Source organism: Melanerpes formicivorus, unplaced genomic scaffold (assembly GCF_026170545.1).
Source record: "Melanerpes formicivorus ecotype bairdi unplaced genomic scaffold, bMelFor1.0.p_v2 SCAF_20, whole genome shotgun sequence".
NCBI lineage: Eukaryota > Metazoa > Chordata > Aves > Piciformes > Picidae > Melanerpes > Melanerpes formicivorus.
In genome coordinates, this window is record NW_027142372.1 from 10151835 (window position 1) to 10168119 (window position 16285).

Below are 16285 nucleotides of genomic sequence, written 5' to 3' on the forward strand. Positions count from 1 at the left end.
GCAAAAGGAAGGCTCCTCAAGAAGAGCAAGACGCTCTGTGCTCCTCAAAGTGCTCTTCCAGCACCCTGCTCCCCATGGAACAGGGTAAAGCATTTTGGAGATGCCCCTGAAGGTGGCATTTACCTCTTTTGCATGCCGGAGTCCTCGCTCCCAGGCACTTTCTGTTGGAGGGTCTGGAGGGGGTGGAGGTAAGATCTCATCAACGACAGGGCCTCCCTGGTGGAGAGGTGAGAAGAGAGAGGAGACAGACACTCAATGTCAGTTTTAAATAGCAAAATCTTGCTGAGCCCCAGTGAACAGTTACCCAAAGAACACCTCCAGTCACTCCAGAGGTGTGCCAGCAGGACACAAATGGAAAATGATTGCCCTCTGCTGGCAAGTTCAAGCCCACCTTTTAAAAATCACATATCCAATAGATGTATGGAGTCTTCCTAAAGCACTAGCTCCAGTAAAATCTTCACTTCTCCTAAAGCAGAAGACAAAAGCTACATGCAGAAGCCAGGAATTGACATAAAAGGTGTCCATACCCAAGGGTTGGCTGGCATCAAGGGGTGAGGGCCGATAGGAGGAGCACCATTTGGAGAGAAGGGCTCAGGTTTGGAGATCAAGGAGTAGTTGCCTTTGTCATTCACACCAGGGTGAATAAATCGACAGTTCATGCCCCAAGTACAGTGACCTGTGGGAAAACAGCTCTGTTAGACCCCTGCAGGCCTACTGCAAGTGCTTGTTCAGCCCCACCCCCATTTCAAACCCATCCAGGAGTAATACTGAGACACAGGACTTGGCTTCTTTCCAACTTTGTTGAGATTTACTTGTTTTCACACACGTGGAAAGGGACTCATCATCCTCCATATTCCCAGAGAGGACAATAGATCCAGTCACAGATGGATGAACTTAGTAGAACCTTATCATGGTGGGGAGAAAGGAGAGATGGATGCAGAGACACCATTAAGCAAATGCAGTAGTAAGCTTGTGAGCTTTACACACCTTATTAATGAGAAACACCTCCAGGTATTTAGCCCAGAGAAAAGGAGGCTGAGGTGAGACCTTCTGCCTCTCTACAGCTCCCTGAGGGAAGGCTGTAGTGAGGTGGGTGTTGATCTCTTCTCCCAAGGAACAAGAAGCAGCAGTCTCAAGTTACCCCCAAGGGAGGTTTAGGTCAGACATGAGGAACAGTTTATTCCCCTTGAGGGCTGTCATGGCCTCAACAGGCCGCTCAGGGCAGTGGTGAAGTCCTCACCCACGCAAGGTTTTCAAAGTCATGGAGATGTGGTGCCAAGGGATATGGTTTAGTGGTGACCTGGCAGTGCAGGGTTAATGGCTGGACTCAATGATCTTAAGATCACCTTAAGGTCTTCTCCAACCACGATTCCAGGACTCTACCCATCTATGCCACAAGGCAGCTGCAGCCTCCTCAGACGCAGCACAGACAAAGGTCTGGAAGGGGTTCAAGGTCCCACGTGAGCAGCACTTGACCTCCCTGGTGGCAGTAAAGCCTCTGATGGTCATGCAGGAGTGGATGTCAGTGTTATCTGAACCCAGGCCAAACCCAAAGCAAACAGCAGGGGCAGGAGAGCTGCGGCCTGACCTTTGACACGGGCAAATATTTCTGCGCCGTGCGGAGGCGGGCGTCACGCCGAGGGCTCAGGAACAAACGCCTCTGCTTACTGAGGGACTTCCCTGTTCCACCATCACCACCAACACGGTCATGTCTCAGCAAGGGCTGAAAGTCTGACAGGAGAAGACACTGAGGAAGCCAGGAGCGTGGTATCTGATGGTCACGCCTCCGGAAAGCCCCTGAGCAGCTCCCTACTGCTGCTGGGTACTGCGCTGACGCAGGGAGACTCCACCCTGTTCTCCACCCTCCTTTTAATGTCAGATTTTCACAAGCTGTTTCAAGGGTGATTGCAAATAAATCCAACTCAATGAGCAACCATTCAGGGAGATGGAAGCTGAAGGAAGTGGAATCTCTCATCAGCTTAAGAAGACTTTAGAAAACCTGCTTTTAACACCACAACCGATATGGGGGATAGTCTAGGATGGTTGCTGTGTGGTGGCACAAAGTTGGGGGGGGATGTCCTGTGAAGAAGGATTACAAACAAAGTATCATGTTTTAGCTAGATTTAAAAGTTTTGAGTCTCAGATCTCATTCACACTAAGAAATCTGTTCTATGATGTATTGTTAGAGCAGGCCCAGAGGAGGCCATGAAGATGATCAGAAGGCTGGATCTACCAAGCCAGGCTGAGAGAGCTGGGGTTGTTCTGCCTGGAGAAAATAAGGCTCTGATGAGACCTTAGAGAAGCCTTCCAGTATTGGAAGGGGCCTCCAGGAAAGCTGGAGAGGGACTTGATACAAAGACATGGAGTGACAGGATGAGGGGTGATGGTTTGACACTGGAAGAAGCTGGATTTAGATTAGACATTAGGAAGAAATTCTTCCCCATGAGGGTGGTGAGGCACTGGAACAGGCTGTCCAGAGAAGTTGTGGAGGCTCCACAAGCCCGGAAGCGTTCAAAGCCAGGTTGGATGGGACCTTGAGCACTCTGGTGTAGCAGGAGGTGTCCCTGTCCATGGCAGGGAGATGGGAACTCCCTTAAAGGACTTTAAGGTCCTTTCCAGCACAAACCATTCTGGGATGATCTTGGAGATCTTTACCAATTAATTGATTTGCTACCCCCACTCCTTCCAACTTTGGCCAACAATGCCCAGCGTGTTTCAGAGCTCTGCTGTCTGATACACTGTGGTGCAACATTCTGGCTCAAGGAAAAAGCTTCTCTTTACATGAGGATCATTTCTCATTCCAACAGTCCAGTGGAAGTACTGGCCACCACCACACCTCACCCTGTTAGGCCCAACATCACCCCTCAAGCACATATTGCTAGGGTTTCTGGGTTACCTGTGGAAATATCTAAAGGGTAGTGGTCAAGAGGATGGGGCCACACTCTTTTCAGCAGTGCCCAGCAACACAAGGGCCAAGAGGGACAAACTGGAACCCAGGAGGTTCCACCAAAGCATAAGGGAAAAAATTTCTTTGCTGTGAGGGTGCCAGAGTCCTGGACCAGACTGCCCAGAGAGGTTGTGGAGTTTCCTCCAGAGAGATTCCAACCCCACCTGGACATTATGATCCTGGGCAACCTGCTCTGGGTGACCCTGCTTTAGCAGTGGGGTTGGACTGGATGACTTCCAGAGGTCCCTTCCAACCCCCATGCTGGGATTTGGTGAAAACAGCCATACCTGGACATCACATCATTTTTTTTACAGAGAAACAGTATTTCTAGCCCCATTGCAATTAAAAATTATCAGTGAATGCCTTTGACTAACTAAGGAAGTGAGATGCAGATGGAATTGCAGGAAAAAAATGGTCTGATAAGGCCTTTAAGATCATCAAGGCCAACCACTACCTAACTCCACCAGGGCCACTACTACACCATATCCTTGAGCACCACATCTAGACAGCTTTAAAATACATCCAGGGATGGCAATTCAACAGTTGATCAAGCAGCTGACTTGTTTCTTCAACCCAAGTAGTTTTATTCCAAGCTGCTTTAAGCACACCACTGAACCCTCCCTGATTTGCTTCTGCTGCGCTCACCGCGCTCTGGGCAAAACCATTTTTGCATTGTGGCTCCATGTAAATCAAGCAGCTGGCCACTGAGGAACAGAGAGGTGACACTGAGGACACCTGAGTCATGGTTTGCCATTTAGAGAGCAGCTTAATGGGCACAAAAGCAAAGCAGAGTATTGGAGCACCTTTGCACTTCCTCCCACCGCGGCAGCAGGCTGTTACCTTTCATGAAGAACCGGCAGGTGGGACGCGGCCTCACTTTTCTGTCGCTGGGGTCTTTAACTTCTCCTTCTTCCAAGTCATCATCCTGGAACAGACAGACAAGCTGACATTTCAGGTGGTGCATTTTGGGGAGAGACTTTGACATTTCGCCATATGGTCAAATATCAGCCACTGAAAACACAGCCGGGAGCAAAACGGAGCAGAAAGGCAACACAAGGTACAATAAATCCCCTCAAGGACCTCTGCAGTGTGCTGCTATGAACAGGCAGATGCATCAGTTCCAGTGCTTCAAAGGTGACTGCAAAACCCTGTGGGAGTTATGGACAGTTCTGGAGCCTCTATTACAGGAGGGATATGGAGGTGCTGGAATGTGCCCAGAGAAGGGCCATGAAGGATGATCAGAGGGCTGGAGCACCTCTCCTATGAGCACAGACTGAAGGAGTTGGGGCTGTTCAGTCTGCAGAAGAGAAGGCTCCCAGGTGACCTAATTGTGGCCTTCCAGGATCTGAAGAAGGCCTACAGGAAGGCTGGGGAAGGACCTCTCAGGATCTCAGGTAGTGATAGGACTAGGGGGAATGGAATGAAGCTGGAGGTGGGGAGATTCAGGCTGGAGGTGAGGAGGAAGTTCTTCCCCATGAGAGTGGTGAAGCCCTGGAATGGGTTGTCCAGGGAGGTGGTTGAGGTCCCATCCCTGGAGGTGTTTAAGCCCAGGCTGGCTGAGGCTCTGGGCAGCCTGATCTAGTGTGGGGTGTCCCTGCCCATGGCAGGGGGGTTGGAGCTAGATGATCCTTGTGGTCCCTTCCAACCCTGACTGATACTCTGATACTATGACAATTGGTTCAGTGGTCAAATGGAGAGGGTAGTAGTCTATAGCTCGATGTCCAGATGGAGAGACAGGGACCTGTTGGAGCAAGGCCAGAGGGGGCCACAACAATGACAGGAGGGCTGGAAGCCCTCTGCAGTGAGGCCAGGCTGAGTGAGTTGAGGTTGTTCAGCCTGGGAAGAGAAGACTCCAAGGAGACCTTATTGTGACCTTTCAGGACTTAAACGGGATGAAAAGAAAGCTGGGGACACACTTTTGTGCAGGGCCTGCTGTGACAGGACAAAGGGTGATGGGTTTGAACTAAAAGAGGGAGACTTAACCTGCATAGAAGGGAGAACTTTTTCAGGCTGAGGGTGGCGAGACACCAGCCCAGCCAGAGAGGTGGTAGATGCCTCATCCCTGGAACCCCTGCAGATTAGGTTGCTTGGGGCTCTGAGAAACCTGCTCCAATTGCAGATGTCCCTGCTGACTGCAGGAGGGTTGGACTTTAAGACCTTTTGAAGGTCCCTTGCAACCCAAACCAGCCTGTGCTTCTGTAACATCTTGATGCCACACCACAGACCAGGGGTTCAAGCTGCAGCCTTTTTATCTTAAAAGCTCAAAATCCACAGGTCAGTGGGTCCAGGCTCTCATTCCTCAGCTGAACAACTGCTATTACAATTAACTAATTAATTATCACAGTATCACTGAGGTTGGAAGAGACCTCAAAGATCATCGAGTCCAACCTGTCACCACAGACCTCATGACTAAACCATGGCACCAAGTGCCAGGTCCAATCCCCTCTTGAACACCTCCAGGGATGGGGATTCCACCGCCTCCCTGGGCAGCACATTCCAGTGGCTAACAACTCTCTCAGTGAAGAACTTTCTCCTCACCTCCAGCCTAAACTTCCCCTGGCACAGCTTGAGACTGTGTCCCCTATTATTAAGTGCTCCCCCACAATGCTGAGCACTTCCTGGAGCTTTTCAGGAAGAAAAGTCATACATATTTCTCCCAGTCCTCTCTGGCAACAACTTGACTCCTTCTCTTCTACTCCCCAGCTCCACACAGGAGCTGAAAAGCAGCCTGAACAAAACTCTGCATCAGCCCCAGGTAGAAATCTGGGGACATGAAGTTGCTTCAGAGGCTAAGAACCACAGGGGATGAGCGTGGAAGAACAGCCATGAAGCATCTCCAGAAGCAAGCTCTTGGCACTTTGAAGTATCAGCTTTTGCTTTTGTTCTCCAGGGAATAAAGCCACCTTCCTGGGCTTCATCAGGCTGCATCTCAGAAGTTAGAAGGAGCTAAAGAGATGTGATGAAGCAAAATGCAAATGCAAACACAGCCAGAGTATTGTCAGAGGTACCTGGCAAGGAACACAGCCTAAAAAGACACCCTGGCCTTTCCCTGCTCTGCCTCCATCCCACCCTAGAGAAGCTTTCAGCACACAAAACATCTGAAGGAGGAGCATCTGGTGGGGGATCTTCCCTTTGTGGGGCACTTGCAGCCCCCCTGTTGCAGCCACAGCAGTTGTCTATGTGGAAAAGATTAAGAAAGTTCTTGTACTTTGATCAGTTTGGCAGCTGGAGAGAAGGGGGGGGGGGGGGGGGGGGGGAACCATCATTCAGCTGTGGGAAAACAAAAGGATGTGCAAGAAGATGGGCTAACAGCCTCTTCTCTTCTGCTGCACTCCTCAGGGCAACAGAAGGAGAGCTCTCCTGAACAAGAGCAGCTTTTGAAGACTGCTCCTATATTCCAATTAAAATCTGCATTAAGAATGGCCCTCTCCACCCCCACCCCCCTCACCTCCCCCCCACCTCTCCAAGCTGGAGCTGTGAAAGCAGCATAAACCACAGAGATTTAAGTTCTCCCCCTCCCCAGGCCAGGGATGGCATTCAAGGAGGTGTGAATGGCATAACCAGCTCAACTGAGCTCCTTTCAAAAGAGCTGTGTGAAGCCTTTGGGAAGGCTCTCCTGGAACAAAAGGCAAAGTATTTATTTCTGTGAGGTCTCCTTCGGAAGCAGGCAGCTGGGAGCCCTGCTAGGAGCTCATGTCTGAAAACCAGAGCAGAGATTCATCTTGTGCTTTGTGAGGGAGGAGCAGGCTCCCAAGAATGCCTCAGACTCCAAAGGGAAGCATTCATATTTTAATCAGGAAGCAGGCAGCGAGTCAGGACTCCAGGAATTCTTTTGCTCCACCTGAGCTCTCCCATGACACGTTGCAATTCCTGGCTGGCTCAAAAAGAAGACACAAAACTTCTGGAAAGTGGGTGGCTTTAACAAAAATCACCTGCCTGAATGGGGGTGAAGAAGAAAATTGCAGCATCTTTTGGAAGCAGCAGAACTCCTCAAGAGACTGGTAGAGTAAAAACAAATCCACAATGTGAGACTCTCCAACAAAAAGGAAGGAGCATTTCTCCAGCTGCCCAAGCATGTGGCTAGGGCAACCACACAGCAATGCAAGGCAACACCACCCCCAACCATGAATGCCTCTTTCTTGGCTGAAGAACCCCAGTAAATTTGCAGATGACACCGAGCTGGGGGCAGGAGTTGATCTGCTGGAGGGTAGAGAGGCTCTGCAGAGGGACCTCGACAGGCTGGGCAGATGGGCAGAGTCCAAGGGCAGGAGATTGAACACATCCAAGTGCCAGGTTCTGCACATTGGCCACAACAACCCCATGCAGAGCTACAGGCTGGGATCAGAGTGGCTGGAGAGCAGCCAGGTAGAGAGGGACCTGGGGGTGCTGGTTGACAGCAGGCTGAACATGAGCCTGCAGAGTGCCCAGGCAGCCAGGAGGGCCAATGGCATCCTGGCCTGCATCAGGAAGAGTGTGGCCAGCAGGAGCAGGGAGGTCATTCTGCCCCTGTACACTGCACTGGTTAGGCCACACCTTGAGTCCTGTGTCCAGTTCTGGGCCCCTCAGTTTAGAAAAGATGTTGAGCTGCTGGAAGGTGTCCAGAGAAGGGCAACAAAGCTGGGGAGGGGTTTGGAACACAAGCCCTATGAGGAGAGGCTGAGGGAGCTGGGGTTGCTTAGCCTGAAGAAGAGAAGGCTCAGGGGAGACCTTCTTGCTGTCTACAACTACCTGAAGGGAGGTTGTAGCCAGGTGGGAGTTGGTCTCTTCTCCCAGGCAGCCAGCACCAGAACAAGAGGCCACAGTCTCAAGCTGTGCCAGGGGAAGTTTAGGCTGGAGGTTAGGAAGAAATTCTATACAGAGAGAGTGATTGCCCATTGGAATGTGCTGCCTGGGGAGGTGGTGGAGTCACCATCACTGGAGGTGTTTAGGAGGAGACTTGATGGGGTGCTTGGTGCTATGGTTTAGTTGATTAGGTGGTGTTGGATGATAGGTTGGACACTATGAGCTTGAAGGTCTCTTCCAACCTGGTCCATCCTATCCTATCCTATCCCCAAGTCCTTTCCTTCCTTGTCTGGTCACCAGAACATGCTCACAATGCTGCCCCAACCCAGTCTAGCCATGCAGGAACACTCTGGCACTGATGAGAACAGAACCAGCCAGCAGCTCTGGACTGGTCATTTCTCTATATGGTGTTTTTCACTCCCATTATTTGGGCTCAAGCAGGTGGCCACCAGACTGTGAAGTCACAGGAGGGTTTCCACTCTACTTCTATAATTGCTTTGTCTTGCTTCCTTCTGCCTGCAAGAGTGAAACTGCTCTCAACTGTGAATCAGTAGCTGTTGGGGCTGCACATCCCTGAACCATCACTCAAACAACACACAGTCAGGTTAGGGACTTTCCAGAAAGCCCAGCATCTTCTCTACCTCTGCCACACATCCAGATGCTGCTAGAGCCCAACAAACAACTCAGGCCATGGGCTTCATGCACACACCTGACTCTTAAGAACAGTTGCCATGTTCTACAACACCAGCCTCTCAACCTGAACTCATAGGATGGCTTATGAACATCTAACTCACAGCTGAGAGACCTGGGGTTGTTCAGCCTGGAGAAACAGAGGTGGAGGGAAGACCTTCTGGCTCTCTGCAACTCCCTGAAAGGAGGCTGGAGCCAGGTGGGGATTGGCCTCTTCTCCCCAGGAACAAGTGATAGAATGAGAGGAACCAGCCTCAAGTAGCACCAGGAGAATTTTAGGTTGGATGTGAGGAACAATTTCTTCCCCTTGAGGGCTGTCAAGGCATGGCCCAAGCTGCCCAGGGCAGTGATGGAGTCCCACAGCTAGAGGGGCTTCAAAGGCATAGAGATGTGGGAAATGGTTTAGTGGTGACCTGGCAGTGCTTGGCTAATGGTTAGACTTGATGATCTTAAAAGGTCTCTTCCAACCAAAGCAATTCTGATTCTCAGTCATCTACCACTGGCATCACCCAAAACTCTTCCAAGAGCTGGGGCAAAACAGCTTCTTAAAGCACTGGAGCCCTTCAGTGGGAACAAAGCTCATCTGTGATTGCTCTGTCAGCATCAGCACAAAGCTTTTCTATAGCTCATGGCATTAGACACCCCGGCTGAGGTCAGGACTTGGTCTCCACTACAGCCTTATCTCCAAAGCAAAAGTGCTAGCTGCACCCTCAGGACACAGCTAACAGAGACATTCCTGTCATGGCAGTCAGGAGCCAAACTCTGAAACACCAAGACAGGCTTCCTCCTGCAGCACTCTGCCCACCCGTGCCCAGCTCCTACTTACATCAATTTCTCCATCATCGATTTCTCCATCATCTTCTTCCTTCTTCTTCTCCTTGAGGGGATCCTGGCCATCCTTTTCATCATCACTTTTGCTGCTGGATTTTTTCTCATCTTCAGGGGCATCATCTCCTTTTTCCTCCTCTTCGTCATCCTCCCCAGCAGCTTTCTCACCGTCCTCCTCAGCAGGAGCAGGAGCTGGCTCCTCGGGAACTTCCTCGTCATAGTCCAACTCGTGCTCGTCCAGCTCGCGGGTGACAGAGGATGCTTCATCACCAAGGTCATTTGTCCTCTCTTCCTCCTCTCCTTTGCGAGCTGGAGGGCTCTTCAGCTCCCCACCCTGCTCGTTGTTGTCAGACTCCTGAGACTTGGCTTCACTCAAGCGATCCTCCTCGTCCGAGTGGTTCTCCTCCTCGCCGTGACTCAGTCCCCTGGCTCCGTCCTCCTCCTCCTCTCCCAGGATGCTGCCTCGCCCGCCCTCGCCATCGATTTCCCGGTCTGAGCCGCTCTCTTTCAGGGCTTCCTCATCAGACAGCTGCTGGTCTTCCTCAGGAGAGCAGGGGTTTCGCTCAGGGCTGTCGGAAACGTCCATCAGTGCCCAAGAATCTGCGGAGAGGAGAAAACAAACAATTGCCAGGGGGAAAGAAGATGGCAGATCAAGGAAGCCTCACCTGCAGAGTGCCTTCTCTTGTGCTTTACCTCTCAAAGAAGAACAGGTTGCTTGAATCTATGAACACAGAGCAATAGAATGGTTTGGGCTGGAAGGGTCTTTAAAGAACATCTAGTTCCATCCCCTCTGCCATGGACAGCAACATAGTATCATAGTATCAGTCAGGGTTGGAAGGGACCACAAGGATCATCTAGTTCCAACCCCCCTGCCATGGGCAGGGACACCCCACACTAGATCAGGCTGCCCAGAACCTCATCCAGCCTGGGCTTAAACACCTCCAGGGACAGGGCCCCAACCACCTCCCTGGACAACCCATTCCAGGGCTTCACCACTCTCAGGGCGAAGAACTTCCTCCTCACCTCCAGCCTGAATCTCCCCACCTCCAGCTTCATTCCATTCCCCCTAGTCCTATCACTACCTGAGATCCTGAGAAGTCCTTCCCCAGCCTTCCTGTAGGCCCCTTTCAGATACTGGAAGGCCACAATTAGGTCACCTGGGAGCCTTCTCTTCTCCAGACTGAACAGCCCCAACTCCTTCAGTCTGTCCTCATAGGAGAGGTGCTCCAGCCCTCTGATCATCCTTGTGGCCCTTCTCTGGACACCTTCCAGCACCTCCAGATCCCACTTGTAATAGGGGCTCCAGAACTGGACACAGTACTCCAGGTGGGGTCTCACCAGAGCTGAGCAGAGGGGGAGAATCACCTCCCTTGACCTGCTAGCCACACTTCTCCTGATGCAGCCCAGGATCTGATTGGCTTTGTGAGCTCCAAGTGCACACTGAGAGCTCATGTTGAGCTTTTTGTCCACCAGCACCCCCAAGTCTCTCTCCTCAGGGCTGCTTTCCAGCCAGTCCCTGCCCAGCCTGTATTTGTGCCTGGGGTTGCCTCCACCCAGATGCAGGACCCTGCACTTGCTCTTGTTGAACCTCATGAGGTTGGCTTGTGCCCACCTCTCCAGCCTGTCCAGGTCCCTCTGGATGGCCTCCCTTCCCTCCAGCTGTCTGCTGCACCACACAGCTTGGTATCATCAGCAAACTTGCTGAGGGTGCACTCAATGCCACTGTCCATGGCACCCACAAAGATGTTGAACAAGACAGGTCCCAGGACTGATCCCTGAGGGACTCTGCTTGTCCCTGGCCTCCACTGGGACATGGAGCCATTGACAGCCACTCTTTGGGTGCAGCCATCAAGCCAGTTCCTTATCCATCTAGTGGTCTCCTACTAGAGTAGGTTGCTTAAGGCCCCATCCAACCTGGCTTCCAGGGTTGGAGCCTCCACAACCTCTCTGGGGAACCTGTTCCAGTGCTTCACCACTCACAAGCTTTATCACAGTACCTTTGCCCCAAAAATCAAAACCCCCAGGAATTATGGACCTGTCTGACTCAAGGAACTGGTTGAGTTGCCTCCTATGAGGAGCATTAATGTTCCACATCCAGATAAAGCTCCTGGTGATTAAAAACTTTTACCCTTTGGCTGTGGTTCTCCTCCTGCAGCATTTGCTTAGCCCTACAAGCAACTCCTTCCTCCTCCCCTCTCAGCAATAACCAGCAGTGCTGGGCTGCCTCAGAAGAGCCCAAGCTGAGAAAGGTGTCTCAGCAAGTTTGCCAACCACTCAGAGAGCTAAAAGCCCCCACTACATTTCTCTGGTTGGACCAGTGGAATGGCTCAACAGCAGCATCAGCTCCTCTCAAGGTGGCACCTTCCCAGGGGACTAAATTCTCCTCCTCCAAAGCCTACACAGGAACAGGCTTGGGTGGCCATCAGACAGAAAAGGAGCTAAAGCAAACCCAACAGAAGCATATTTAGGGCCAATGAAAAGCCACAAGGTGACAAAGCAAGAAAACTTCCTCATCTTAGTAGCCATCCTGCTTTACTTCAGCTGCTCCCAGCTACAGCCCCCCTGCAGACACAGTTACTGCTGCTGCCACAGAGCCATGCCATAAATCACCAGATTTTGACCTGCTGTTTTTAAGAGCTTTGGAGTAGAAATGCTGCAAGCACAAGAGTCTGGCAGCTCCATCAAACACATCCAGCCATCCCTCCTGAAATAAAACACCAGGCAGCTCTGCACTGCTTCACCTTTTCCTGACCCAGCCTGTCACCTTCCCAACCTGTTCTGCACAGCCAAGGCTGTCATTTGCATCAGAGAGCAAACCACAGACAGGCAGAAGGTGAGGCCAAGCCGCAGCAGCCAGACTGCCACACGCTGCAAATGACAGCAAAGCGAATCCAGGTCTCCATGGCACCTGAAACCCAGACTGCCTTGGTCATGACAGAGCCTGGCCAGGCTGGAGGGTTGGGTGGAGGGGAACCTCATAACATTCAGCAAGGGCAACCTGGGGAGGAGTAACCCCTTGCACCAGTACAGGCCAGGGGCTGACCTGCAGGGAAGCAGCTCCACAGAGAAGGACCTGGGACTGCTGGTGGACAAGTTGCCCATGAGCCAGCACTGTGGCCAAGAAGGCCAGGGTTCTCCTGGGGTACATGAAGAAGGGTGTGGCCAGCAGGCTGAGGGAAGCTGGATGTGGCACTTGGTGCCATGGTTTAGTAGTCAGGAGGTCTTGGGTGAAAGGTTGGATTTGATGATCTTTGAGGTCTCTTCCAACCTTATTGATTCTATGAAGTTCTCCTGCCCCTCTTACTCTGCCCTAAGGAGGCCACATCCTGCATACTCAGTTGCAGCTCTGGCTCCTCAGTTCAAGAGAGTCCACTGGAAGCTGCAGAGATGCTGAGGGGCCTGGAGCATCTCTGTGAGGAGGAAAGGCTGAGACCTGGGGCTGTTTAGCCTGGAGAAGAGCAGCCTGAGAGGGAATCTGCTCAATGCTCAGCAAGAATTAAAGAGTAGGGGGATAGAAGATGGGGCCAGACTCTTCTCAGTGGTGCCAAGCACCATGACAAGGGACAGTGAGCACAATCTGGAATCCAGGAGGTTCCATTTGAAGAGAAGGAGAAAAGTGCTTTGATGTGATGGTGCTGGAGGTCTGAATCACACTGCCCAGAGAGGTTGTGGAGTCTCCTTCTCTGGAGAGATTCCCAAACCACCTGGACACTGTGGTTCTGGGCAGCCTGCTGTGGGTGACCCTGCTTTAGCAGGGGCATTGGACACAATGATCTCCAGAAGTCCCTTCCAACCTCCACCATGCTGTGGGAGCACAGCTATGTCAGTGCTGAAACACAGCAGGAGGGTGAAGTGTGGGGAATGTGCAGCATCCCTTGCAGCCCATGCTTGGAAATCAGGAAGGCAGGACAACATCATTCCCTGTGCTGCTCATCTGCTGCTTCACAACCTGGCCAGGGCTGCTGTATTTCTGTCTTGTCTGCTGCCAGATGCAGTGTCATCACTGAGATAACATCTCCTGCCTTTATCCTGGTGAAGACATTATTAGCTGGTATTTTGCAGCAAACCCTCAAGATGAAAGCCTCACTCCAGAAAATGCTGCTCATTAGACTAGGGGAGATCTGCAGAGAAGGAGCTGAGAAAGAGAACAAAATGAAAGAGACTCCCAGAAGCAGCAGGAGTTAGGACCTCGCAACTGTGCTCTGCTTCAAGCGTTCAAAGCCCTGCACAGACATGAGCTGAGGGATAAATGGGAGGATGATCTGAACATCTGATGGGGCCTCGAGCAGTAGCAGAGTCACTTTCTGAGCATCCTGCTGCCTGCTCTTTATTTCTTTGAACAGCTGAAGTTGGCTCTTGCTCGCTGCCAAAGTTCTGACTTCGCTCCAGAAGCTAAAAGCTAAATGAGAAGCCAGCGATTGCCTCCTGAGAGCAGCTCTGGGATTGTTAAACAGGATGTAACCTTGCACCAGAAAAAAAAATAAATAATATGTTTTTACTGCTCATATAAAGGTTGATGCTGAGCTCATAAAGGCTTGGACAAATGGTTACTGATTAGAAGCAAGTTTACAGCGGAGATTTTAATCACCGAGGTGCCCGAGAAGTTCCACTCCGCGTGCACTGAGCACGCCTTGGCCTGCTGCATCTGAAAGGTCAGCCTCAAGAGGCCAGGAGAAAGAGAAAACTGGCAAGGGCAGATGCCTTCAGGAAATTTGTTTTCTGATTTCACGTGAAGAGGCAGCACCAAAGAGTGAACCAAAGAGCTTTCTGCGTTCCACACCGAGACCTTTGCAGGGCCGGGGAGAAGCCAAAATGAAGCGGCTCATGTGATAAGGGTAAGCCATTCACCTCAGCCAGCAGCTCTTCAAGCTGTTAGAGAAATCCAGTTACAGTCATTTGCTGTTAATTTCCATCCCCAGAAGAGATAAGAGGCACAAAATCTGACAGCTCAGTTCAGAGAGGTTCACAGAAGCAGGTGGTATGGTTTCGGTCCTTGTTTCCCTGGATTCAAGTAACAGCAACCTTATGTCCTCCTCTCTGCAGACAGGGAAGTGACACACAGAGGCCTTTTTGCTCCCTCCACTACCTCATACAGCAAATTGTTCTGGTGAGAGCCACAGTTCAGGGCTGCTGCTCCAAGGGCTGCTGCTCCAAGCGCATCAGAAGGCAAGAAAAGATGCCCCAGGGCTAAAGAACCACACTTTTGCCTCCATCTTATGTGCCACCCTGTGGAAACTCCCCAAAGCAAAGCCAGGACATGCAAAGGTAAAATCAGAAGCAGGAAAAAGTAGGGAGATGAAGACCAGAAGATAACTGCCAGTGATACAGAACTGGGACAAGTGGCTGGCACCCCATCAGGCTGTGCTGCCATTCAGTGACAGCTGGACAGGCAGGAAAGTTCACAAGGTTCAAGCAGGGCAGGTGGAGGGTCCTGCACCTGGGGAGGAACAACCTCCTGCACCAGTACAGGCCAGGGGCTGACCTGCTGGTAAGCAGCTCTTAGGAGAAGGAGCTGGGAGTGCTGGTGGACATGTTCACTGTAGGCCAGCAAGGTGCCCTTGCAGCCAGGAAGGCAAACACTTTCCTGAAGTGCATGAAGAAGAGTGTGGCCAGCAGGTGGAAGGAGGTTCTCCTTGGTGAGGCCACATCTGGAGTCCTGAGTCCAGCTGTGGGCTCCCTAGATCACAAGAGATAGGGAGAGAGTCCAGTGGAAGACCACAAGGATGATTAGGGGACTGCAACAACTCTGTGAGGGAGAATCATCTACAGACCACAGCTCACCTCAAATCTCTGAAACCCCAGGAGGATCTTTTAAAGGGCTTTGCTTTTTTATCTTTGTTTTGTTGTTGTGAGGTTCCTGGGGTTGTTTTGCTCTCCACCCTGCCTCAGCTCCAGAGCAACCTCAGAGAAATGACTCCATGGAAGTTCTTCCACTCAAGCAACACTGACATAAGCAGGAGAACAGAAATCCACAGGATTCATCCCTCATCAGAAGCCTGGAATTTCTGTGCCTTAACCCCCCCCCCAACAGTTTCTTACTGTCTTCAAAACCAGTTCTAAAAGCAAAAAATCAACTTTGAGCCTCCAGATAAGATTGTTTGACTTGCAGCCTAGGATGTGGGGCAAGAACCAGGTCTATCACTTCTCACTTTGCAACATTTTATCTTTAGAGGCTCTTTGAAACTACAGGCAGTCCAGGCAAAGCTGCACAATCTCTCCCCTTCCAAACCTGACTTTATTTGCTTGAGGTTTGTCCAATTCTCATTTTCTGCAAGTCTGAAGCAGACCACAACAGGTCACTGAGTGCTGCTGCTGCACCTCACTACCCCCTCACTTTGCCAGGCTGAAGATGCTGGGGCAGCCTGTCCAGCAGGATGCTGTGGGGCAAATGCAGTGGTTCATTTTCAGCCCAAAGCAAGGCTTTTCCTGCCTCTAGAGTCACTTGTGCCTGCCTCATTGAGTTGAAGGCTCCTCAGAAGCAGCTCACACATTCCCAGTGAAGAAACAGAAGATTTGGCAGCTAAACTTTGAAGCCGTCCCCCCCGCGGTAAGCACGTGGCACCCCCCCAGGTGTGAGCCAGGTGGCACTTGCTGTCCCCACAGAGAACACTCAGGGCAAGCAAGATTTTCCCTCCAGCTGCTCCATTTGGGGCCTTCTGTCCCCAGTCAGTCCCTGCTGCCTTGTAATGCCCCTGTCAGTGACCCAGCAGTGTTGGAGCCGGCCTACCAACCACATGAACTGAAGAAGAGGCCTGAATAAAAGACCTGGGACTTCAGCACCTTGCTCAGCAGCCCAGGCAGGGCCCCACTGCACTCAGCTACAACACAGAATCATGGAATCAGTTAGGTTGGAAGAGACCTTTACGATCACTGAGCCCCAACCACTAACCCAGCACTGCCAGGTCACCACTAAACCATGTCCCTCAGAACCCCATCTCAGCTTCTCAATCCCTCCAGGGATGTGGACTCCACCACTGCCCTGCAGCCTGGGCCAGGCCTTGCAACCCTCAAGGGGAAGAAATTGTTCCTCCTGCCTAA

The 16285-nt window shown here is 51.5% G+C and overlaps 1 protein-coding gene across 8 annotated transcripts in view; it reads right to left on the reverse strand.

Moving 5' to 3' along the window:
* ZC3H18 (zinc finger CCCH-type containing 18) overlaps positions 1-16285 on the reverse strand; it is a 62294-nt gene that overhangs the window by 41913 nt on the left and 4096 nt on the right. For all 8 annotated transcript variants that reach the window (XM_068150790.1, XM_068150789.1, XM_068150788.1 and 5 more), the window contains 4 exons: positions 9246-9847; positions 3788-3872; positions 528-676; positions 124-216 (listed from right to left, as the gene is read on the reverse strand). In XM_068150790.1, the coding sequence (XP_068006891.1) occupies positions 124-216; positions 528-676; positions 3788-3872; positions 9246-9833 (915 nt within the window). In that variant the 5' untranslated portion in view covers positions 9834-9847. The remainder of the gene's footprint in view (positions 1-123; positions 217-527; positions 677-3787; positions 3873-9245; positions 9848-16285) is intronic.